Source organism: Eschrichtius robustus, chromosome 15 (genome assembly GCF_028021215.1).
Source record: "Eschrichtius robustus isolate mEscRob2 chromosome 15, mEscRob2.pri, whole genome shotgun sequence".
In the NCBI taxonomy this organism is placed as follows: domain Eukaryota; kingdom Metazoa; phylum Chordata; class Mammalia; order Artiodactyla; family Eschrichtiidae; genus Eschrichtius; species Eschrichtius robustus.
The window spans coordinates 54,860,361-54,885,191 of NC_090838.1; the positions used below are offsets into that span (position 1 = coordinate 54,860,361).

The 24,831-nt window shown below is 36.1% G+C and overlaps 1 protein-coding gene across 3 annotated transcripts in view; it reads right to left on the reverse strand.

Annotated features, from left to right (window-relative positions):
- Nucleotides 1-24,831, reverse strand: part of PELI1 (pellino E3 ubiquitin protein ligase 1) — a 95,243-nt gene that overhangs the window by 4,427 nt on the left and 65,985 nt on the right. For 2 of the 3 annotated variants that reach the window (XM_068564828.1, XM_068564827.1), the window contains exons 2-4: nucleotides 7,456-7,595; nucleotides 4,658-4,787; nucleotides 1,209-1,310 (exon numbers count right to left, since the gene is read on the reverse strand). In XM_068564828.1, coding sequence (XP_068420929.1) covers nucleotides 1,209-1,310; nucleotides 4,658-4,787; nucleotides 7,456-7,526 — 303 coding nt within the window. In that variant the 5' untranslated portion in view covers nucleotides 7,527-7,595. The remainder of the gene's footprint in view (nucleotides 1-1,208; nucleotides 1,311-4,657; nucleotides 4,788-7,455; nucleotides 7,596-24,831) is intronic. The other variant, XM_068564829.1, reaches the window with a different exon arrangement.

Sequence of the window (24,831 nt, forward strand, 5' to 3'; positions counted from 1 at the left end):
AGTAGTATCATAAAAAATTAAAGAATACCGTTACTAAGAAAAAATATTGACCCTTTACAAAGATGACGACTCTTAAGTCATTCTTTGCATAGTTGAGCTTTAAGAATTCCTTATATCAGCACACTTTTAGATAAAATTCTTCAGTGTTTTTATCCTGCCACCAAGTACAAAGTCTTTATTTAGTTTGGATAGTGTTAGGGGGAAATTTGTTGGTTAAAAAATGTAACATTGGATGTCCCTTTATTTTTAAGAATATGATATCCAAAGAAAACGGTCTCAGACCTTTGGAACTAAAAATATTTCTACTGTTCTAAAAAATTCAGCATTCCATTAAAAGGATGTGGGGGAGAGTGACTTTAAGAAATACTTTGTTACTGACTACAGCAAAGACACCTCCAGGCCTTATTCATCTTCATTTAATTCTTGTAAAATAAAGAAAAACTGAAAAGTCATTGGGACTACAGGTATAAGAACAACATTATTAGGTACTTTATGTCCCACCTGTTTCAAAAAAGCGCAAGGCCTTACAAAACCCAATATTAAGGGAGAAGATATCATGAATTTTGCTTACGTCTTTGGGTTTAGCTTTTCCATCATCTATCAATTTATAAAACCATCAGCACTGGATTGGTACAAAGAATGAGAGAAATAAAAACTGTTATCGCCAATAGCTTTGACCAAATATGTGCTGAGAAGCAAGTTTGACTCCACATATATGATGTGAACAGTTAGAAACTGCCTGTAGTTTCAGTTGCCTAGAGAGGAAGGTGACAAGTAATAGCAAAAAAAAAAAATCATAAATGTGTACAAAATATCTCTTGGTTCCTTTTTTTAGATAATAATAGCTAATAATTATTATAGCTACTAATATTAATAGCTAAGTGTTTACCAGGTACCCGGCACAGTTCTGAGGACTTTATAGGTATTAACACATTTAAGCCTCCTAATAGTCACCTGAGGGAAGTTCTATTATCTGCACTTTATAGGAGGAAACGGAGGCAGAGAGTAACTAAGTAATGTTTACCAGGAATTCTGATTTCAGAGCCCATCTTTTAACCATGCTACATGGACTTCTATATATGGGGTTTAGAAATCAATATATATTTTAATGAAATGCACTAAAATATGACAAATCTTAATCAGACCACAGCAAAAGTCACTTACAACAGGTTTTTAACTTAAAAAAAAAAATGTAGATGTTACAATACCTGAAACATATCAGTGTTGCTGTCATGAGTATATTCAACCACCACTGTCTGGGCCCGAGACAAGGTGTATGATATGCTATGCTGGTCCTTGTTGCTTATTGCCTAAGGAAGGAAAGATCAATAGCAAAAATTAGCAGGTAGGTCAATCAAAATAGATAATCTTTTCATTAAAAAAAAAAAAGGTCATCTATTTATTATGTGTGTAACATATCTTCTCCCTGAAATTTAGGGTAGAGATTAATAACTCTCCCGTAACCTCGGCTGTGACAGTGGCTTCTTAGGTTAAGTGGGATGCGGAAGAATCCAGGCAGACCTCATTTTATTATGCTTCACAGATATTGCGTTTTTTTTTTTTTTTTACAAACTGAAGGTTTGTGCCAACTCTGCACTGTCAGATGACGGTTAGCATTTTTTAGCAATAAAGTATTTTTAAATTAACGTATATACATTATTTTTTTAGACATAATGCTATTATTGCACACTTAGTAGAATACAGCATAGTGTAAACATAACTTTTATATGCACTGGGAAACCAAAAAAATTTGTTGTGATTTGCTTTATTGTGGTGGTCTAGAACTGAACCCAAAATATATCTGAGGTATGTCTGTACACTGAAGCAATTATAGAGTAAGAACATAAGTTCACTGTATAAAAACATTATACAATCTGAGTCTCCATTATAAGTATTTTAAATTATAAGGTAATCGAAACCAAATCCCAGGTAGAAACTGAAAGCAGTACTCAGTAGTGCTCTGATAAGGAGAAAATACAAAATCTTGCAAGATAAGAGGAATCTTATTTTTAAAGTAACTCAAAGAGGTTTAAAGTTAACAAATAAGCAGAGATAACTGGTTTTCCTAGCCATTCTGTGACTCTATAGATGACAAATATTTGCCATATGCTGGGCTAGATACAGAAAAATTCATAGAATGATTAAGCATACCAAAGGAAATGGATACAATGCTTATGACTGTACTTCTGACTTATGCCAAACTAAAAACATTGCTAAAAAGAACTTTTTAGTTTTGTTTTCAGGCGTTTTCTATGTATATGAGTTGACGATAATAGCAGAGAGGGAAAAACCTGCACAAAGGAAGTGGAAACAGGTTGCATAGAAGGAAAACAGAAAGACATAGAAGAATGATTATAGGCAGCAAAGAGGCTAAATGAAAAAACTTTCTTAATTAGAACTTTGGCATTATAAAATTTTACTTGGTTTCAATTTGTAGCTAATCTGTAATAGATAAAGCCTTAAAACCACAGTTTTAAGATAATTAAGATCATGAAATTTTCAAATATACAAAGAGAATAAATAAACACCTGGGTACTAACTACCCAGCTTTATCATTCTTACTAATGCCATTTTTTGCTTCTGATTTTTTAAAAGAAATTAAACTGCAGATATAATGAAGGCTGCTTACATGTCCTTCCCTACTCCCCTCTCTCTGTGGAGGTACTGAATCTCAAGAGTGCAGTGTAGGTCACTCCCATGCACATGCTTAACATGTTTTACTACACATTTATGTGTTCATAAACATTACAAAATGGTTTTAAAGGTTTAAAAACCTATAATTATTTTAACTCAGCATTAAGCAGCTGATTTTTCAATGAAAGAATTGCTCAGTATTTTGGAAGTTAATTCTTAATGGCTAAAGGGATTTAAAAACACAGGTTTTGTGTACTTTGAGATTGTTAGGCCCTGGTTTTTTTCTGTTGTTTGTTTGTTTTTTAAACTATTAGACCTACTCTTAGATTGAGAATAAGAACTATGTCAAGTTCTCACTGGACTGGAAGGCAGGGTTTAACCACTCATCCCAGATGACTGCCAGACTAAACAATTAGTTTTCTTCATGACCTCATTACCACATCCTTCCAAAATTGAAAGAGGAAAATGTCAATTTTTGACCCCTAAGATTCTTGTTGCCTAGTAAAGATGAAAAGGAGCCAACAATGAAAACATTAGGAGCATGACAGTAAAAATATGAAGAAAAGTACAGAATAGGAAATTACAGAAGTAAGGATCAGAAAGATTTCTGATAGTGGGTCTCAACCAGAGGTAATATTAGCTGTGTAAGGGGCATTTGGAAATACGCAGGTGCAAGTTTTGGCTGTCACAATGATTTGAGGGCTTAAGTGGCATTTAGTGGCTGAGGACCAAGAATATTAAATATCCTACAACATGTAGGACAGTCCTGCATAAAGAAGAATTGGCACACCCAAAATGTCAAGAGCACTTCTGTGGGGAAATACTGGAAAGAAGCTCCTCAGATTGGATCAATAAGCCTTCCACTCCACCACCTGCTTATTATTTATCAGTACATCCCTTCTCTGCAAAGGAGCAGAAAGAAACACCTAAAAGAAACTGTCCCTTTTCTACATTCACTGGTTCTCGAACAGTAAAAGAGGAAGACTACTCAAGGCATGAGAACTCTTGTTTAGACACCACACTGGATATAAAACAAAGCCAAAAATCCAACTGACTTCAGGGACCAGAGCTGTGACCTAGAGCAAGGCACTGTATGCCAATTTCTCTCTCTTTTATTAAACCTACAAAAATATACCTCAGATGGTGTAATATTAACGTACATTCTGGGGCTGCTTAGCTAAAGATATAGATACTTCCAGAAGTCAAAGAACTCTTTGTAATTTTTATTCACTCACCACAGTATCAAATTCAGTCTGTTATAAAATTGGAAGTAGAGGAATTCACAGGAAATGTAAAGATCTGAAATTCCCCCTTATTGTCTAGGAAAAGCCCAAGGGTCCTGAAATGGTGGCCCAGCTTCTTGAGATCTTGGTTGGGAAATAAAAAGGGGGTGAGAAGCATTAAATAGTCCAGGAGATTGAGAAGTTATATTATAGACACAATTGGGTATTTGCTTTCATAGCTTTGATTCAATTTAAATAATTATTGAGGTCTACTGTGTTCAAGGCAGTGTGCTAAAGCCATGACGATCATAAAACAAAAAATAAATAAAAACAAGAGCATCCATAGGATCTTTAGTTAAAAAAATCACCCCATCCAAACATGCTTCTAGTACCTGAATACAAATATTATGAACCACATTCCCTGCCCAGCCCAGGCGGGGTCTCTCTGGTAATAGCAGGACGCCCTACTTCTCAGGGGAGTTTCACAATTCCAAATACTACATAAAGCCCTGGCCCCACCCCACCCCACCTTTTTAATAAGAAAAAGGATTTATTCCCTTCTAATTTCCACCCACCGATGCCAGTTTGTCATAAAAAAAAAAAAAAGTCCTATGCTCTTCCAGATGGCAGTTCTTCAGATATCCTATCTCCAAAGTGTCTTCTCCCACCCAAACAAAAGGAAACTTCTGGTACAGAATGTGAAGGGAATGCTAGAGAATATAAACAGCAAGTACAAGTCTTTCAATTTCTCCAAGTTAATTTATTTAGTTTTTATTTTTTGGTTTTTTTTTTTTTTTTACCTTTGCAGCCTGAGGAGTACAAGCAATATGCACAGTGCTGGGCTTCACCCCATTTGCCTTAGGTCTTTTAAACAAAGCAAACCTACTTTTCCTCCTTCCTCTATCGCCGTTTGGGAGAGACCCATTATACCTGATGGAGGAGAAAAAAGTTTAGGGGATCTCATGTAAGAACCACACAATTCTAAAACAAATGTTTTACACTTCGTCTTAGAGGATCAATCCCCAATTCATTATGTATTAGCAGATTATACGTGTCTGGAATTAACTTCTAGCAATTGCTGATCCTCAGACCAGCTGCCTGAGTGTGAAACAAAATGAGATTCTTTCTGGTGACATTCGAAGTCACAGAGAAGCACCTTTTGGATTACACACAGCTGTGAATTATCTATATTTTCCTTCCCTCTTTTATTCAAGATAATCAAGAGCTGATTAATGGCATATCTGACTTCATATGACTCATTCTTTTTTTTAAAAAGGTGAGTTTGCATGTGCTAATACAACCTTTAAAAGTACAATATAATCTCCTTTAACTATGAACCAAACACTTTATTAATAGCTGAACTTCTGAAATAAGGAATTTTTAGATTGAAGTCTCAGCTACTTGTATACACACTCACATTCACATGATGTCAGCAAAACCCGCCTGAGGGTAACTAAGTGGTAGTTAAACATACTTTTGTTGTTCAGACCTTATGACCATTTCTCCATGATAGCATATATATGCCCTAAAGCTAAGCCAAGGAAGCAAGGACTGAACTAATAGGAAAAAAGTTCAAAACATTTGGGTGTTTACTATGTACTAGGCACTAGTGGGTTCTATTCCACACATCACCTCACTTAATCCATTCTCATAAAAACTGCGAGACTGGCGCCACTAGCCACTGTTACAGGTTAGGAATTAAGTTATCCCTCAGAGGAATTAAGCTCCTCAGAGGCTCAGAGGAATTAAGTTATTTCCTGAAGGTCACACAAGTGACACTGGCAAAGCTAGAATTGGAATCCAGGTGTTTGTCATTCTTTTTTCATTCTTTACTGCACCGTTGCGGCATGAACGGTAGCTTAATAATCACCTCTCTTCATGTACTATCTTCTTACCGCCCAACAAAAATCTTTGGTTTGATGGTTTCTTATTTACAGTTGGTTAATCTGGGGGAAAATGAGGCAAGGAACGGGGACAGTTTTGAGGGTGGAGGAGAATGTACTTGTAAAATGGCCTACGTTAGTGTCTGACAAGGAAGGGAAGGGAGTTTACTCAAAGACTGTCAGATACAGAAATTACACTGAACCTTTATAAAATGTAACACACTCTGACTCTACTGGAGAAAACCCCTGCTGGAAGTTCAGAGTGGCGTCTGGCAGCTAATGCATGAAGTCTGCTGTTCTAGGCTGTGCTGGCCCCAGCCCACCCACTGTGGGCTCCTCACTGCCCCTCACTACTGTCCACCCAGAGCTTGCCTTGTTCCTCTTCTGGACATATGCTCTCTATTTCCATACTGTGTTCCTGCAGCTCAGAGCTCTTTTTTAAAAAGCAACAGCATGAAACTGACAACCTTATGTAGCTTGACTTCTCCTTCTAGAGGGTTGAGAAGAAGCATTATTTGCATTTTAAGATACCAAGTGCCAGGTACAGAGACAACTACTACTGATAAGATTAACTGAGAAACTGCTGGGCTAAAAGACCCAGTTTAAACCATATACTAAATTTTAAATTCTAAGTCTTCAAATGACTCAAATTTCCTGAAGAATTTAACTCTGAATAGTTTTTGGTGGTTAAAAGCTGTTTGTCATTAATACATCAAAATCTATGTGATTTGAAATTGTAATATTGTAGTTACTATATTGTTTACAATCTTTTAAATTGTTTTTGAGAAAAAACCTGCTTTTTTATCTCAAAGGGCCTTAGATGATCTTGTCTACCTGTCATTTTACAGAAGAGGAAACTAAGGCCCAGAATGGTTAACTGACTTGCCTAAGGCCATACAGCTAGCAGTGTTGGAATAAGCACTGGAATCCAGGATTCCTGGCTTCCAGTCAAGCTTAGTAATGCCATATTATCTCCCCAGTTTTTCTTACTTTCTTATCTGAAACAATGGACACATTCTCACTTAAAGAAGAATTTGCACCAAACTGATTCTAAAACATGTTGTAATGTCTAGAGCTGCTTTTTAGGCAGCAGAGAAACAGTAGGGGGAAAGTAAATTTCACAATTTCTAGTTTCTGAGATCTCTAGTAAACAGACTAACATTGTGTCTCCATTTTGACAGCTGTGGCAAGTTTAGATTGAATAAACTGAAATAATAGAATCATCTATTCCTCAATCACAGATTGTATCTGTGTCAGTTGAATGGATGAGATTACTTTTGAAGTAAACAAGTAGCAAGGTCCTGGCTGCCTCAGAGGGGAAAGGAATAAATAAATACTAACCTACACGAAATGACCTAAGCAGAGAGGGGATTTTTGGTAAAGTAGCTGAGGCAAATTTTCTAAAAGAAGGGACAGGAAAGACAAATGGACTGGCTATGTGAATTTAGACAAATACCTCTTTTACTTCATCTTTAAGGTTTGTCCTTTCTAGGGGTGAGGGTGAGGCAGAGTTTATGTAGCATTTGAGTACTTATAAAAGATGATAATAAAAATGAGAATTAAAAGAGTTTCTTGATTTGGTAATACTATTCTATAGCTTTAAATACTCTTTGGAAATCGGTAGGATATAAACTCTAAAAAAGGTACTTTTAACCTAGATGTTCAAGTTACCATATATCATTCAATTATATGCTCATCAGATGGAGAAACCTTACCCTAAGACAATGAGTTCACCATATTTTACTGGTGCTTTGGATGGATGATTTTCTTGATCAGGAGAAAACATGAGCTTGGCTGTTTTTCTCAAATCTCTGTTCACTGATCAGGAGCCTTGGGACACCTTTTGCATTATTTCCTAGAGGGGAAAAGTTTTCATTAATAATTTGAACAATGAATTTCAGTTTAAATAAAGATGTTCTTTTCTAGCAGTCCTTGTGAGCACAATATTATGCAAAGTATCACATAATATATAAAGTATGTGACATTTTCCCCAATAATGGTTATATATTTGATATAACCGTTTAAATACATTAAAAATGTAAATTTAGCAACTTCTGGTTCCAGGAAGATGAAGTAGACATTATTTTCCCTACTATTTCTGGTAATTATAACTAAAAACCCTGGACATTATATATAATACATAAGAAGACTCCGAAAAGTAGAGAGAAGGCAGAATAGTTAGGGGCCTCCGGGTCCAAGGAACGACTCAGTGGTGAGTTCTTTGGGTTTTCTTTTTGCCTAATATAATCCCACACTTGGAGCTGAAGAATCTAGCAACCTGGAAATGCCAACTGGCAGACAGAAAAACAAACAAACAAACACCTGACAAATGTCTGGCCTCTCTAATCAAAGGAACAAGAAAATGGCAGCCTTAGCAAGACAGAAAACTTTTGACAATAACTGCTCTACTGCAGCCAACACCACAGAAAACAGTGTGACCCTACCACCACCCTCACCAGCAAGGCCTGAGTGGGGAGCCCAGACTTCTACCTCATGAGGCCATAATGAGGCGGCCTGACCTCCCCTGGCCCTGCCCCTGCCACAGGTAGTGTCAGAGCAGGTCAAGTAGAAAGCCAGCACTTCCACCCTGTTGGCTAGTAACATGCCCCCTCCTCTGCCCTAGTGGTGTCAGTGGAGACCACGGGGAGTGGTCTAGAGCTGGACTTCCATCCTGGACTAGGCAGGATCTCCTTCCCTCAGGTGTCAATGGAGGCTGAGGAGGGAACCTGGACTTCCATGTCCACCTGGCAGTAACAAAGAGGCTCCCCCTCTTCCCCTGACAGCAATGTGAGGAAAAGCCAGTGAAAACAGAAGGTCTGGATAATATCCAGTGTCAGAACTTAATACAAAAATGTCCAGGTTTCAAAAAAAACCCACTTGTTATATCAAGAACTAGACAGAATTAAAACAATGCAAAAAGATAATCAACAGATGCCAAAACTTAGATGACATAGACGTGAGAATTATCTAACAAAGATTTTAAACCAGTCATGATAAAAATGCTTCAGTAGTCAATTACAAACAAGTTTGGGATAGACAAACAAACAAACAAAAAGATATAAAGTCTCTGCAAAGAAACAGAAGATATATAAAGCTCACTGGATGGGCTCAACCCAGAATGGAAGGAATGTAGTAAAGGATCAGTGAACTGGAAGACAGAAAGTACCCAGTGTGACCAACAGAGAGAGAAATAGACTGGAAAACAAAAAACAACAACAAAAAAAACAGAGCCTCATGGACCTGTGGGGCTACAGCAAAAGATCTAATATTTGTATCACCAGAGTCCAGAATGAAAGGAGAAAGAGTGGAGCTGAAAAAGTACTCAAAGAAATAATGACTGAAACTCACCAAATTTGAAAAGAGAAACAAAACCACAGATTCAGGAAGCTGAACAAACCCCACACAGGATAAAACTAAAGAAATCTATGCCAAGACACATCATAATTAAACTTTTGAAAACTAAAAAAGAAATTTTCTTAAAAGCAGTCAGAGAAAAACTACACCTTACCTATGGGGAAAAAACAATTAGAATGACAATTTTTCATCAGAAACTATAGAAGCCAGAAGAAAGTGGCCCTTTTCAAGTGCTGAAAGAAAATAACTATCAACCAGATTCCTACACCCGACAAAAATGGAGGGGAAATCAAGACGTTCTCAGATGAGGGGAAATTAAGAGAATTTGTCACCAGCAGATCTACTCTAACAGAATGGCTAGAGGGAATTCTCTAGACAGAAGATAAGAAAAAAAACTTGGAACATCAGAAAAGAAGAAAGAACATGGTAGTAAAAATATAGGTAAATAAGCTTTCCTTTTCTTGAATTTTCTGCATTAGGTCTGAAGGTCAAAGCAAAAATTTTAACACTGTCTTATGTAGTTCCAAATGTATGTAAAGGAAATATTTAAGGCAATTATTTAAGGTAATACATATATTGTACTCCTGGGCATTTCTCGCAAAGAAATCAAGACTTATGTTCACACAAAACTTGTACATAAATGTTTATAACAGCTTTGTTTGTAATAGCCAAAAATTGGAATCAACCCAGATGTTCTTTACTGAGTGGATGATTAAACTGTGGTACACCCATACTATGGAATAGTACTCAGCAAGAAAAAGGAACATACTATTGGTACATGAAACAACATGGACAACTCTCTAGAGAATTATGCTGAGTATAAAAATCTAAGCTCAAAAGGTTACATATGATTCCATTTATATAACATTCTTGAAATGACAAAATTATGGAAACAGAAAACAGGTAAGTGGTTGCCACAGGTTAAGGAGGGGGTGGGAGTAGGAGGGAAGTGGGCGTGGCTACAAAAAGGCAGCAGGAAAGAACCACAGTGGTGATGGAAATGTTCTGTATCCTTATCACTGTCAATATTCTGACTGTGATAGTGTACTATATAGTTTTGCAACTATTACCATTGGAGGGAACTGTGTAAAGGGTACAAAGGATCTCTCTCTCTCTATTATTTCTTAACAACTGCATGTGAATCTACAATTATCTCAAAATAAAAAGTTTAATTAAAAATGTAAATTTGACACATGTATGAAAAACAAAAGACTAGCACTTCTGATAAGCTAGAAAAAACACTACAATAAATAATCCCCACAATACTACGATGTCTATTTTATCAGAAGTTTAATGGGACCAGGTACTTCCTATATCTATTCTCCCCCTGGTCTTCCTGATAGCCCTGTTATGAAGGTTTCACAAGAAAACTTTTCTAGCTAACCCATGAAAGTCTCTTGGTTTTATCCTTCCACTAATTGGTTTCATAGGCAACTCATGAATGAAAAATGCCTACTTGCCTTTTTCTACATTACAGTAAAATATGCTTGTACAGCAACACTTCTGGAGAGAAGGCAACACAGAATATTTGTAGCCCAATGAATAAGAACAAGTGAAAAAACAAGGCTTAGCTTTTTTGATGCCCTTTTATTCCCTTGTAACTGACATACACATTTAGACCAGCAATCCAGACAAACACACTAACTTTTTTGTTGGTAAATTTTAAAATTGCTTACAAAATTAAAGAAATGAAAACATTCGTAAAGAACTGTTTTAAGAAAAACATTTCCTTCAAATATGCTATAAAATCTTCTCATCTCCCCGGATGAATTTGCTTTTGATGAGCAGATTTTAATATATTAAATTGTTCGAAGTTTACAGAAATCGATATATAGGTATAGCACCATAATTATGAGACATTAGGTTTGTGCAGAAATGTTCACTTAAGTAAAATAAACTATACTGATCAAATACCCCATTCAGAAAAAGAAACTGATGTGAAGCTAACTAAATCCTTCAATGTAAAAATGTAAAAGTTTTAAGAAAAATTAACTAAAAAACAATTTAGTTCCATATAACAAGACCATCTAATCTACACTGTATCATATTTTAATATATGAACATGTATCCATATCTTTTCTCCCCTAAAGAAGCATTCCATTTTAAAAAGCTAAGCAGAAGCTTAACTAGAGGTTTTAAATGTGGTCTTCTTAGACAATTAAGGTACTGCCATCAAACATGAAAACACTGCTTTGACACACTTCTGACCGAGAACAGCAAGAATTAAAATTTTAATAACAAGAATTAATTAAATTGAAAATTTAAATTAAGTTTTAATAACACTGCTTTGTCTTGATTCAGATTCCTTTTTAGAATTACTTTCTATTTTTAGGAAGTGGGGGGTTTTCATTTATAGTAGCAAAACATTTCCTTAAAAAGAACTTAAAGAAGTCAATTTCAATAGTATTAATAGGACTAGTAAGTACACATATATGGCAAAAATCTGAAAATGATACATGGATGTCCATATTTGGCTGATATTAGTTTAAAGCATGGCTAGCAAGTATTAGCCTATGTTCCAGTTCTAGCTCTCTCTTTGAACAAAGTAATCTGTTTCCTCAACTCTAAAGATGAAGGGACTAAAGTAAAATGAAGATAATTTTGGAGGTGGAAATATATGAGACCATCTGGTCCTAACATAAGAATTTACAAGTAATGTGCACATGGCACTATAGATTTAGTCCTATTGCCTCTATAGCAAAAGGAACAAATTTTAGCTTTGACAAGGAATTAATAGAGTAGGGCTGGCATATACTCACCATTCTATACTTTCTAGAACCGCTGGCCAAATGAGCCAAGAAAAACAACATATTCCCAATTATTCTTACTCTGGTTAGGTCCCTTAGAAGGTCTGAATTGGGGTATTTTATCAGTGATATCAAAATTTCAATCACAGGAACATAAACTTGGCTTCTATTTCTGTATCTAATAATCTAAAATCTGTAATAAAATACTTTAGTAGTACTGGTTATGTATAATCCTAAAGCCCAGCAGCTAGATAGTGCTCTTGCATTCACTCTCTTCATATAATCTCTGTGTTTTGAAATCTGAATAATATACAGAATTCTTCAAAATCAATTCCTTAAGTCATGCTCCTGAGAACATGAAATGGGTATGTACATAAAGTATTTATATTCTAATGCCTCAATCACAGGCCCCAACTGTTGGTATTCAATTAAGTTAGTTGGTCTGACCCCATATATTCAGTCCTATCCCAAGGTGATCTAGCACAAAGAATATGAAATAGCACCATTAATTCTACATGAGACTCGAAAAAAATGATAAAGAAAACCTTGCTAAGATATTAATAAGGCTGTTTCCCATAATATCTATTACTTTGAAGCTTTGCTTGATCCTTGAAAACTAAGCATGCTGTTCTCATCAGCAGGGACCTTCCCAAGTTAAACAAATTTTTAAAAGAAATATATTCTGGAATAGTGTTGTTTTTTGTGTGGGCAAGGACAACATGAATAATTAGCCATAAAAAATATATTTCTTAGAAATAGTCTCATTAATTTGACTGATACAACATTCTAATCATTTGTTCTTTAAAGGCCAGTGAAATACAATTGTTTTCTTATCAAGTCTTTGCAAAGGAAAGACTCTATAATACGTAATCGTCAGTTTTACCTTAAGAAGGAAAACTGGGAAACCAATCTTTGTCCAAATTGCTCCCTCAACATAACACTTTTCTTTTCTTTTTTTTTTGTACATTGCACACAGCCTTTTTGCTTGCTTACTACATACTAAACACAAGTACAAGATTCCTGTCCTGAAAAATAAAAAGAACCAAAAGAAACACTAAGCAAGGGACAAAACAGATCTTCGGAAGATGTTTACATAATCTTTTGAACACTCCTATTTTGGCGGGCAAGTGAGTAGGCATAAGAGGTGCTGGGAAAAAAAGGAAAATGTTTTAAAACATGAAAATGTTACAAAGCTTCTTTATGGTGAAAAATATAATGTGGATTGCATATATTATCTCTGATGAAACAGATTTCCATCTACACTAGAGTTCTCCTGTGGTTGATTTCAAAAGGATGACTCAAACAGAAGGAACTGTTTTCTTATATTTGTGGTAGAGCCATTTTATGAAACCAATTTAGCTGATGATTGGAGGGAGGTAAACTTATAGCAGCTGCTTGATAAGAGTGAAAAATTAATCACCTTCCTTCTTTCACAATCAGCAGGATTAATAAGCAGCATTTTTCCATAAAAGGAGAGGAGGAATAGGACAAATAATGGTGTCAGCTGTAGGAGTATGAGGTTACTACTTTACTTTCTGTCGGTGTCTTCTGGCTTCTGAATATAGCACTGAAGGAAGTTAAGGCCATGTTCCGCTTCTCAGGATACAGGGCACCCCCTGGACAAACTCCCAGCCTCCCCCTTTAAGGTGGCCAAATGACATGCTGATATTCTATCAGCTACAGGGATAACGTATTTTCATCCTGATGGGAAAGCAACGAACATCTTTCCCACAGATAGTATTTGTTCCTCTAAACTAGGGTTTCTCAGCCTTGGCACTACTGACATTTTGACATGGGGGCAGGGGGCTGGCCTGTCCATTTTAAGAAGTTCAGCAGCACCCCTGGTTGTAATATCAAAAATGTCTCACCTTCCCACACTCCATCCCCTATCTTCCTCCCCATCCTTCTTCACCCTCAGAGCCACTGAGAACAAACGGGATAACAATTTTTTTCAGAGAGGAATTTCCCATACTTTTGGTATAATGCTTGGCACATATCAAGGTATTTAACAAACATTTGCTTACTACCATAATCATACTGATGTCTTAAAAGGTTATTACTAAGCCTTGTGATAGTGAAGGCAATGGCTTTGAAGCTGCAGTTTCAGTATTTTATTAGACTTGATAAGAGTGGCTGGGAGTGAGAATGGGAGAACTATCATCTTACCTTGATGGCGATTAATTATTAATATTTCTGTGCATTTAAAATATTTTAGTATTGTAGCAACCTCTCTCAAGTGGTTGAAGGGACTGGCCAAAGAAGTAGCTCTAAGGCCAGTGCTGGGTAGCCTGACATTTAGAGAAAGGCTAATCTGTGGAGGCCAGATAAGGAAATATCTTCTTGACCTAGGGGACCCATACCTAGAAAAACTAGAAGTAGGCTTTGGAAAGCATAGGGGAATGCTTTTAAATCAAAAGGCGTATCAATCTGAATCAAACTTAGATTAAGGTCTATTCTGTACTTGCACAGAATGTTAATTAGCAAAGTGCTTTCTCATAAGATTATTTTATTTGACCTTCACAATAGCCATGTGAATTAGGCAGGAAAGTCTTATTAACTCCATTTTCCAGATAGGGAACAGAAGTTGTCAGTCAGAAGGGCCAATGACTGGTTCAAGGCCACACAGGTAATATTTGGCAGAGCTGGCTGAAACCCATGTATTAATTAAACATACATTAACTCATTTAATTTCTATCACAACTATACCAAGTATAATCATTTATCCCCATTTGATAAATGGGAAGACTGACACTCCTACAAGTTAAGTAGTCCAGGTTTTTTGATACCACTAATCACACCCCAAACAAGGTTGGGTGGGGCTGACTCCTAAATAAGAGTAAGAGACCCTATTATGGGGCCATTTAGGAGAGAGATTAAAAAGTATAATAAACTCTAGACAAGTTATACTCCAGCATACACTAGTCACAACTATGCAATTATGACTAGGGCTTTTTGAGATTTGAAACTTTGTCACTTCCTCAGTGCTCATTGTATTTGTCAACCCTGCTTCCTGGTAGTGACCAACAATAAAAACATCAGTAAATAGTGGACTTCGCACGCTTATTTTAAAAATGAGGAGGGGAAAAAGGAACCCAAGGGGAAAAGCAGGGTATTACACTAAGATAAATTCCTGGCACCACCAGGAAGAAAAAAACATGTATTAGAAGAGAGTCCAGATAGCCTAGGGACAGAAGCCTTCATGCACCCCCAGAAAAGTGACAGCCAAGAGAAAAGTGCAGGGCAGTATTCCTGACTGGGGGAAGGGGGTTTAAATACAACCTTGCCACCCTACTCCAAAATGATCATTTAATTCCCCACATCTAGAAAATGTATTTTAAAAGACACAACTAAGGACTCAAACATTTTTACTGTCTCTGCCCATGCTTGGCCTGTATTCAACTCTTTTAGACTACCAAAGTTCCTAAAATGATAATATACTTCTCAGAAAGCAAGACTAGAAATTCCCCTAGATTTAACCACTAAAGTCGCAAAGAAAATTCTGCAGAATGCAGCAAATTCAGTGGGATTAGATAGCTACTTGGAACATAAAACATCTGATAAAAGTATACTCGTTGGAAATTCTATAGTTTTTCTAAAGTCAGCATCCAACACTGGCAGGCAACTCATGCTTGTGCTACCCTTTTTTCATAGTGTCCAACACTTCCTGGGTTCTGTCTCCGTGCCAAGCACTGTTCTAAATATTTTACATGTATCAACTGATTTAATGCCAGAACAACCTTATGAGGTAGGAACTATTATATTCCTTGTTTAATAGATAAGAAAACCAAGGTTACAACTCAGACTCTAGCTAGTACTCTGGAACTGCGGAAACAACTGAGTTTAAAATGAAAAGTAAAAAAAAAAAAAAAAAAAAGAGCAGTGGTTAAGACTCCACGCTCCAAATGCAGAGGGACTGGGTTCGATCCCTGGTCAGGGAACTAGATCCTACAGGCATGCCGCAACTAAGAGTTCGCATGCCACAACTAAGGAGCCGGCGAGCTGCAACTAAGGAGCCCACCTGTTGCAACTAAGACACAGTGCAACCAAATAAATAAAATTAAAGAAGATGTGGCACATATATACAATGGAATATTACTCAGCCATAAAAAGAAATGAAATGGAGGTATTTGTAATGAGGTGGATGGAGTTAGAGTCTGTCATACAGAGTGAAGTAAGTCAGAAAGAGAAAAACAAATACAGTATGCTAACACATATATATGGAATCTAAGGAAAAAAAAAAAAAAAGGACATGAAGAACCTAGTGGCAAGATGGGAATAAAGACACAGACCTACTAAAGAATGGACTTGAGGATATGGGGAGGGGGAGGGGGAGGGGTGAGATGTGACAGGGTGAGAGAGTGTCATGGACATATATACACTACCAAATGTAAAATAGATAGCTAATGGGAAGCAGCCGCATAGCACAGGGAGATCAGCTCGGTGCTTTGTGACCACCTAGAGGGGTGGGATAGGGAGGGTGGGAGGGAGGGAGATGCAAGAGGGAAGAGATATGGGAACATATGTATATGTATAACTGATTCACTTTGTTTTAAAGCAGAAACTAACACACCACTGTAAAGCAATTATATTCCAATAAAGATGTTAAAAAAAATAAAAAATAAAAAATAAAATGAAAAGTTCATGGGGGGTGGGGAGGAAAGAACTACATTGGGAAACTAAACAACAAACAAGAAAAGCCCCCAACTCTTTTCCTACTATAATGTATTAAAGAGTGAGAGTTTACATAAATGGTATAGTCCTAATATGGGATAAACTTCTATAATATTGACTATTTAAATTTTCTTAGTAATTCAATTTTAAAGCTGAGTTTAAAAGTCCCTTGGATAAAATTTAAATTTGAAAAAAATGAATAAAATGGATTTTTCTCAACCACTTGAAATCTATACCAACCTATGAAATTAAAAATGGAATATGGAGTCCATGTTCCACAAATAGTATTGTGCAATGATTATTTTTGGACAGTTAGATTACTCTAGAATAATCTGGGTTTTCTCTAGTCCTTATTTTTATTAAAACGCTGACCAAATTACACGCATTTTAAAAAGGCAATAACAATAGCCTCAAAGTACCTCCCCCAATATGCTTATTAATTATAAAGGAGAAAACAGTAACTTCACAGTGGGAGAAACCTGGGAGACACCATCTTAACTAACTGATCAAGGTTAACGTTATCTGTAATAAAACATTTTGATAGCATGTATTCCCTGATTATGATGTACTAAAGCCACATCACTTCGGTGGTTATGTTGCCAAAAAATGTATAACCTAGATCTAATCAGGAGAACACATGAGACGAACGCAAATTGACAGACAGTCTACAAAATAACTATCAGTACTCAAAGTGCCACAGTCATGAAAAACAAGGGAAGACTAAGAAACTCCCAGATTGGAGATTAAGGAGATGCAACAACTACATGGGATATGGGATCAGGAATTGGATCCTGGAACAGAAAAAGGACATTAGTGGAAAACTGGCATTTGAATACGCCCTATAGTTTAGTGAACAATATTGTACCAATGTTAATTTCCTGGTTTTGATAAATATACCCTGGTTATATAGATTGTCAACATTAGAGGAAGCTGAGTAAAGGGTATTATGTAAACTCACTGCATTATTTTTCCAATTTTTCTGTAAGGCTAACATTATTTCAAAATAAAAATTTTAAAAAAAGACAATAAAAATTGAAAACAAAATAGCCCTCCAAATTTAATAAAAATTTAAAAACAAAAAATTTAATTAAAAAAATGAATTCATGATTCAAAGTCTGCTTCCTTTCAGCCCTCTCACAACCTAAAGGTTCAAGATTTCCATTTATGCTGGCCCTGTCAAGTCACAGTGTCTGGTCTCATGTCCTCTCTCTGATGTGTAACTGTCCCATCCACAGCCTCTTTGGTGAATAAAGTTGTTACTACAAAACTGTGGACACTCACTGGACTGAGTGATACCTGAACAAAAGTGATGCATACTGATCTGAATTTGGCAGAATCATGCTTCACAGGTTTTTCTTTTTCAAAAAGTTACGACATAAGGGCAATTTACTATTGAATGCTCTAGGTGGCATCATTAGAAAACACTTTGTATATGGAATTATAGCATAGCTTCTGAATTAATGCTCTACACTGAAACCTCTAACAGTATTTGAATTTGAGTTCTAGCCACCTACACACATTAATCCTGGTCTTAAAGAGTGTATAAAAGGGAATAGAAAGGGGAGCTGAAAGAAAGAAGAGCTGGGAAGCATCAGCCCTGGGTAATTTTGACAGATTTCATTTCAAATAAAATTTTGAAAATTTTATTTTAAAGAAATAAAAAGTCAAATACTTTCCTGAATTATTCACTAATTATTTCATTATGATACTGTTTTCTTCAAACTAGAAGAGACTTGTGAAGGACTAAGCTATGACTGCCTAGGGCCAACCCTGAGAACTCTGGCCCTTGACAGTCATGAGGGCTATATCCATGGTCCTTCACGAATTCTCAAACCTACAAACCAGTCCTATAACACATAATCTTCCACCTAAAAAATGGGGGTAGGGGCGTCCCTGGTGGCGCAGTGGTTGGGAGTCTGCCTGCCGGTGCGGGGGACACGGGTTCGAGCCCTGGTCTGGGAGGATCCCACGTGCCGCGGAGCAACTAGGCCCGTGAGCCACAACTGCTGAGCCTGTGCGTCTGGAGCCTGTGCTCTGCAGCGGGGGAGGCCGCGATAGTGGGAGGCCCGTGCACCGCGATGAGGAGTGGCCCCCGCTTGCTGCAACTGGAGAAAGCCCTTGCACAGAAACGAAGACCCAACACAGCAAAAATAAATAAATAAATTTTAAAAATGGGGGTAATGTTTTTCCACACCTCATAGGATTTGTCACCAGAACTGAATGCGAACAACAAAGCTGCACGGAGATTTGTATGTTGGGTCATCTGCTTGATTCGCTCACACAATATCCAAGTCATAGAATTTTGAGTCTCTTAAAATTATTCAAACTGTGAAAGTTAAACCAGTGATTTTCAAGGTTCTAATGCCATGTTAAAAAAAAAAAAAAAAAAATCAAAAAAAAAAAAATCAAGTATTTGTTAAATGTATCTAGTTAGGCATACAAAGTTGGTCTTGATAATAACTGTTAATTTATGGTGACGCTGCCTCATCACTTAATATTTAATTATTTCCTCAGAGATGCATCTTAATTTCTCAGTATCTAAACAAATGTTTATAATCAGTTCTTTGTAGGTAACTTTGACACCATGTAGAAAGTTCTAATCTTCTACTGCTCATAATATATATAACACACCCTGAAATATATTCAAAAGCCTCAAAGATCACTGCAATTAGTTTCAAGGTTGAATGCTATACAAATGATTGATTCTCAATAGTGGAAAAAACTACATCTAAATCAGATAAGATTTAGTACATGTATTTCTTGCTCTTACAGGGAAGTTAACTTTAACTCTTTTATAGTTTCACAATTCCATAAGCTCTATCAAAAAGGAGTAGGAAAAGAGAAATGTAGTTGAAAATTCAAATTACAAATGAATCTCCAATATTTTTTCTAACAGTAAAATCAGCTATCCATAGAGAGAAGTCATTGTTAAAAGATGACAACTATTATAATCTCACTAATGAACAAGAGTTTCATGTTATGAGTTTTAATTTTTCTTTGGTTCATGAAAAGTTCTCAAAAGTAACAGCAGCTGATCTTTCTCTGACCAAATCATGTTTTCCCCATAAATTTTTATAGCAGTAATTTAGAGACATTGTGTGTGGGAAGCTAAGAACATCTATTTTTTAGCAGAGTGAATATTTTAAATCACTCAGTATGGTATTCCTATTTAACTCTTTATTAGGAAAATAATACATACATATAGCTTGGATATTTCTACAAATTTCCTCTTTCTACTCTGATTACTGTTATAGTATCACATTACAAATACCCCGATTAGGTACCTTATTATGATCAATTTTTCCTCCTAATTTGCAATTCTTCTCGTCGCTGACTTCTTGTATACATACACAAGAGAGTGAATACTTCCCCCTCACGAATAGATTAGAAAATTTGATAAAAAATGAACACACATTACTGGGCAGCATGTCACTATTCTAGCAAACATTCAGTTTTTTTCATGAATTTTCAATTTAAAAAATCTTAGTTATACCTTTTCTTTTAATGAAAATAAAATGCTTCAGAAAAGAACACTGCTGGGAACTTACAACTGTTCATCTTTTAGCAGAAAGAGCCTTACTCGCCGCCCCCCCCCCCCCCAGTCAATCATCAGATATAAAATTATTAAATCTCTTCCTACCACATCAGAGAAGAACAACAAAACATTCAGGTAGAGACATTACCTAAAATTCTTATAAAGCAAGACTCAATATTTACAAAAATTCTTTATAAATTTTCCCTAACTTATAAAAATGTTTAAATAGTAAACTGTAGTTATCTCAAAGGCCTAGATCTCTTTGAGAGGACCTCAGGAGATTTATGGTCAAAAAACTAGATTCTGAATAAGCTGTAAACAGCTAACCAAAGTACAATGACAGCACCATCATTCTGGCTACCAAACAATTTCCTTCAGAGAGCAACGTAATTCTCAAATTTAATAATTCAAAAGAAAACAATGGACAACACTGAGTTCCAAAGCATGTTAAAAACTAAATACTGTGGCTTGGATTGGAAAAATACTGCAAATGAAGAGTTTTCAGTTTTCTGCTGACCAACAGTCAAAAGGCAATAAAGCCCTGTAGTTATTGGTCTTACGCTTTCTTTAAGACTAATAAGAGGTTAAGATTAATAGTATAAACCTCCCTAAAAACACAAAATCCTTGGAGCCTGAGATTTATTCAACCCTTTTTCTAAGAGGGAAGGAAATATAATTTATACATAACATACTTCTAAAGCTGAATGTGAAAAAAATGTGAAAAAATTAAATATAAACCATCTGACAATTCAAATCATTCCTTTAACAACCCTACCTTTAACCCGAAGCACTGACAATGTGACACTTAAAATTAAGCCACAGAACACCTACCTCTTTATTCCATCGCTATTATCACAAGTTAGATAAACAACCTTCTCACCAGAGGATAAAATCCAGATAGTACTAAAGCATCTTCCAATTACCCTTGGAATCACACACAGCATAGCAGTCTGCTCAGTGTTTTCACTTAAGCACCTTCATAATATGTGTGGGTGGGCCTGTGTTATGCAAAATAGGTAAACACTATGTAATTCTAGATTCTATTGGCTGAATTCAGAATTCACTTCTCCTCCCTCCTCCCTAAGGAAGTCTGTGTCCCAAAAGGGAAGAAACGGAAGTAAGAGGAAAGCACGGAACAATTTTTAACACTGGCTGAATTTCAAGTTATGGAATAAGGTACCTCAAAAGGGAGTATTCTATTTCTTAAAAGGCTGACTGAACTACATAAATGCTCTCTAAAAATGTCGGAAATATAAATAAGATACTGAATTACGTTTTCATGATAAGAATAATAGCCTATTTTAACAGATTTAGTATAATACTCAATCTGTTAAGAAAGAAACACTCCATTTAAAAAAAACAGAAGAATCAATACCACTCATATGTAAAGAAAGAGTACCCTTTTAGAACTATCAAATGAAGCAGATTTTTTTGGCCTTGTTATAAAAAACCACATGATCCCAGGCATAAGAACAGGTGAACATTCAATCATATTTTTAATTGATCATGCTTGTCTATTTCCAGCTTTATACTTTAAAATAGATTCACTGGGTGTTCATAAACATGGAGAAGTGATAGCAGTACCCAGAGGGAGTTGGGATTGTACAAGTTTCACCAAATAGCTACTGAAGGCACCTGACTTACTGACTTCAGCTGCTTTTAGATCATCCTACTCATAAGCTTCATTTGAGGAGTTACTGCCTGCTTCTCCAAATTCCCCTGTACCTTTTCTTAAGAAATGTGTTTCCTTATGGTGAAGGGTTATACATGTAACTTGTATATTCCTCTACACAGCCAAAGGTGAACCTGTTTTGTGCTTAATTACATTTAAGATTTTTTTAAGCATGCTAAATTAAGTCACAAGAGCAAATTCTGCTCCATACCTGTTCAATAAGCTGCATATGCAAACCATCTATACTCTTCACCCACTAAAGTGTTGTTCAGCTTGAGTCTAGGGGGCGTATGCTCTTACACAAAGATACTTTTGGTAGCCCTAGGTCTAATAATATCTTGTCACAAAATGAACCCTCTTCTAGCTTATAGCTACAAGTCTACTTCTGTTGCTACCCAGCATTCCGTAACTGTGTCACATCCCCTGAAGCTATTCTTGTGTAAATCTGCATACTGTTTCTTTTGCTCATTCTGCTGGCAGCAGGCCCACTTAGGTTACTGTAAAGTAAATCTGCTCAGGTAGTCTGCTTTTGTCCAACGTAGATACATGTTCAGTTCAGGAAACCTATTTGTAAAAATGATCTGGGCATATTCTAACATTTTGCTATTTGGTGATCCTGCCCTGTCATGTGCTTCTAGGCTGATGAAACTGCTCAAGAAGCCGGACATGACAGGTCCAATACTTAATACTAAACAGAATGTAGTTGTTATTGACTATGCCTTAAACTTGATTCCACAACAAAACCTGAGGACCTGCCATTCTTTAGACCAATATATTGACCTCTTAATTTTGGGAGTGTATTTCCTGCTCAGCTCCTAAGGCAGTCAATATATCAATAGCTCATATACTATCATAATGACTTACCTTAATGATTAAAAATAGAGCATTGAGAGTATAAAAATTCCTAACATATTTCAAGCTCTGTGTTTATATCAAATAATCTCCTGAAGGCATATATTTTTCTTAAAGAGCTCTAAGAAGACATTAAGGACAAAACCTCCCTATTTACTAAGTGAGTATGATGAGCAATTTTTAAATGGGACAAAGACCCATATTCATAAGGGAAAAGGGCTAGAATTAAATTTTTAAGTTTTTCTTTCCCAATTTGAATTGACTAGTTACCTGTTTTTCTTTTTCTTTTTTCTTTTCACATGCGATTTATTTACAACGATGTCTGATTAAATAACATCATGGAAGCCAGTCAAATACAAAAATAAAACATTAAGTAGCTTTGTTGGCTGGTAGGAATCAAAGTTACCAAACTCTGGCAGATGGACCTTAATCTCAATGACCTTTCCCCCACTCTTCTTCCATATCTGCCTTGGCATACAGGTGTCAAACTTCCTTGTCTTCACCTACAATATCTGAACTTCTGGCACTTATCTCAGTTGGGCTCAGAGACCAAGAAAAAACTTTCAGTACCCTGAAAACTTTAAAAAATCAATCCAGAAGAAAACTAAACAAAACAAAGTGTACTTACCTCACAATTTCTATGCCTTTTTCAGATGTTTCTTTTCTCACGTCCTGTTTTTCTTATGTGTTGTAGTTTAGGTTTTGATTTTACCTTTGGACACAACTGACCTCTCTGAGATCTTGCTTCTCCCCTAATGATCTCCGAATACTTCTGAGGATGCAATCAAGGACTCATTCCTCCTAGTCCCTTTACCTCTAGCCACACCCACAGCAGGCTTATACATTATTTCATCCTTTAGTTCCACCTCACCGGTAACAGCTATGTCATGTTCCTCTAACCCATAAGGCAAATTCACATAGATGGCCTTGGCTATTCCACAATAAGCGTTTACTGAATATCTACATATGCCCGGTTTTATACTTGCCAAATGCATCTAACTCTCATCCTTTTGAGGAAAAGGTATTTGGGGCCTAAGATTTTTCAACAAGGCATGTCTTCCTTGTTTAGGGGCAGGAAGAAGAAAAACGTCACTGGTATTACTGTATCATATAACCACATATTAAAGCTGGAAAGAACCCTAATGAATATCCTATCAGCTTACTCAATTTTCAATTCCCTCATTTTATAGATGAGGAAAATCTACAACCAGAGAGGGTAAGGTATTTGATTAAGTCATAGGACTAAGTAGTGGAGCCAGCTAATAGATCTTTTGACTTCTGTCAGGTTGTTTCATTAGTTTTGGAGGCAATACCACAAACACTTAAGAACAGAGCAGTCAGCTAACAAGTAACTCATACCTTGTACCATAGTATAATCACATGAGATGGCCAAGTATTTACCTTTAGCTCTATTTTTTGCTGTGTGTTGTTACTTTATACCACAAAGAAAGAGCTGAAAATTAGACAAATAAAAGTTTGATGATGTGCATACCATGGAGATTTGTTTCTTTTTGCTCACCAGATGGGTCATGCCTCCCAGAACTGGTCACACTCCCTCTTTGTCGGCTTTGCTAACCTGGAAGTCTCCCTAAACAAACCAAAGAAATCTAGATATCAAAAGCACTGCATTAGATAACCCACAGAATGGTATACATATCTATATCCAGGTACAGATATATGAAGAACTCTTGTAATTAAATAATAAAAATATAAATAATCCAACTAAAATTTGGTAAGGGAATCTGAAAAAGATTTCTCCAAAGACATACAAATGACCAATGACTACAGGAAAAAAAAAATGCTCAACATCAATAGCCATTAGGGAAAGGTAAATCAAAACCATAATGAGATACCATTTCACACCCACTAGGACGGCTATCATCCATAAAAGAAATATTGTCGAGGATGTGGAAAATTCAAAATCAAAATCAAAATCAAAATCACTGCTGGTAGGAAAGTAAAAAGTGCAGTCACTTTGGAAAACAGTCTGGCAATTCCTCAAGAGATTAAACACACGGTTATCATATGACCCAGGAATTCCACTCCTAGGTATATATTCAAGAGAAATGAAAACATATGTCCAAAGACTTGTGCACGAATGTTCATAGTAGTATTATTCTTAATAGCCAAAAAGTGGAAACAACCCAAATGTCCATCAACTGATGAATGGATAAATAAAACGTGGCACATCCATACAACTGAACGTTATTTGGCAATAAAAAGGAATAATATACTAATGCATGCTACAGCATGGATGAAC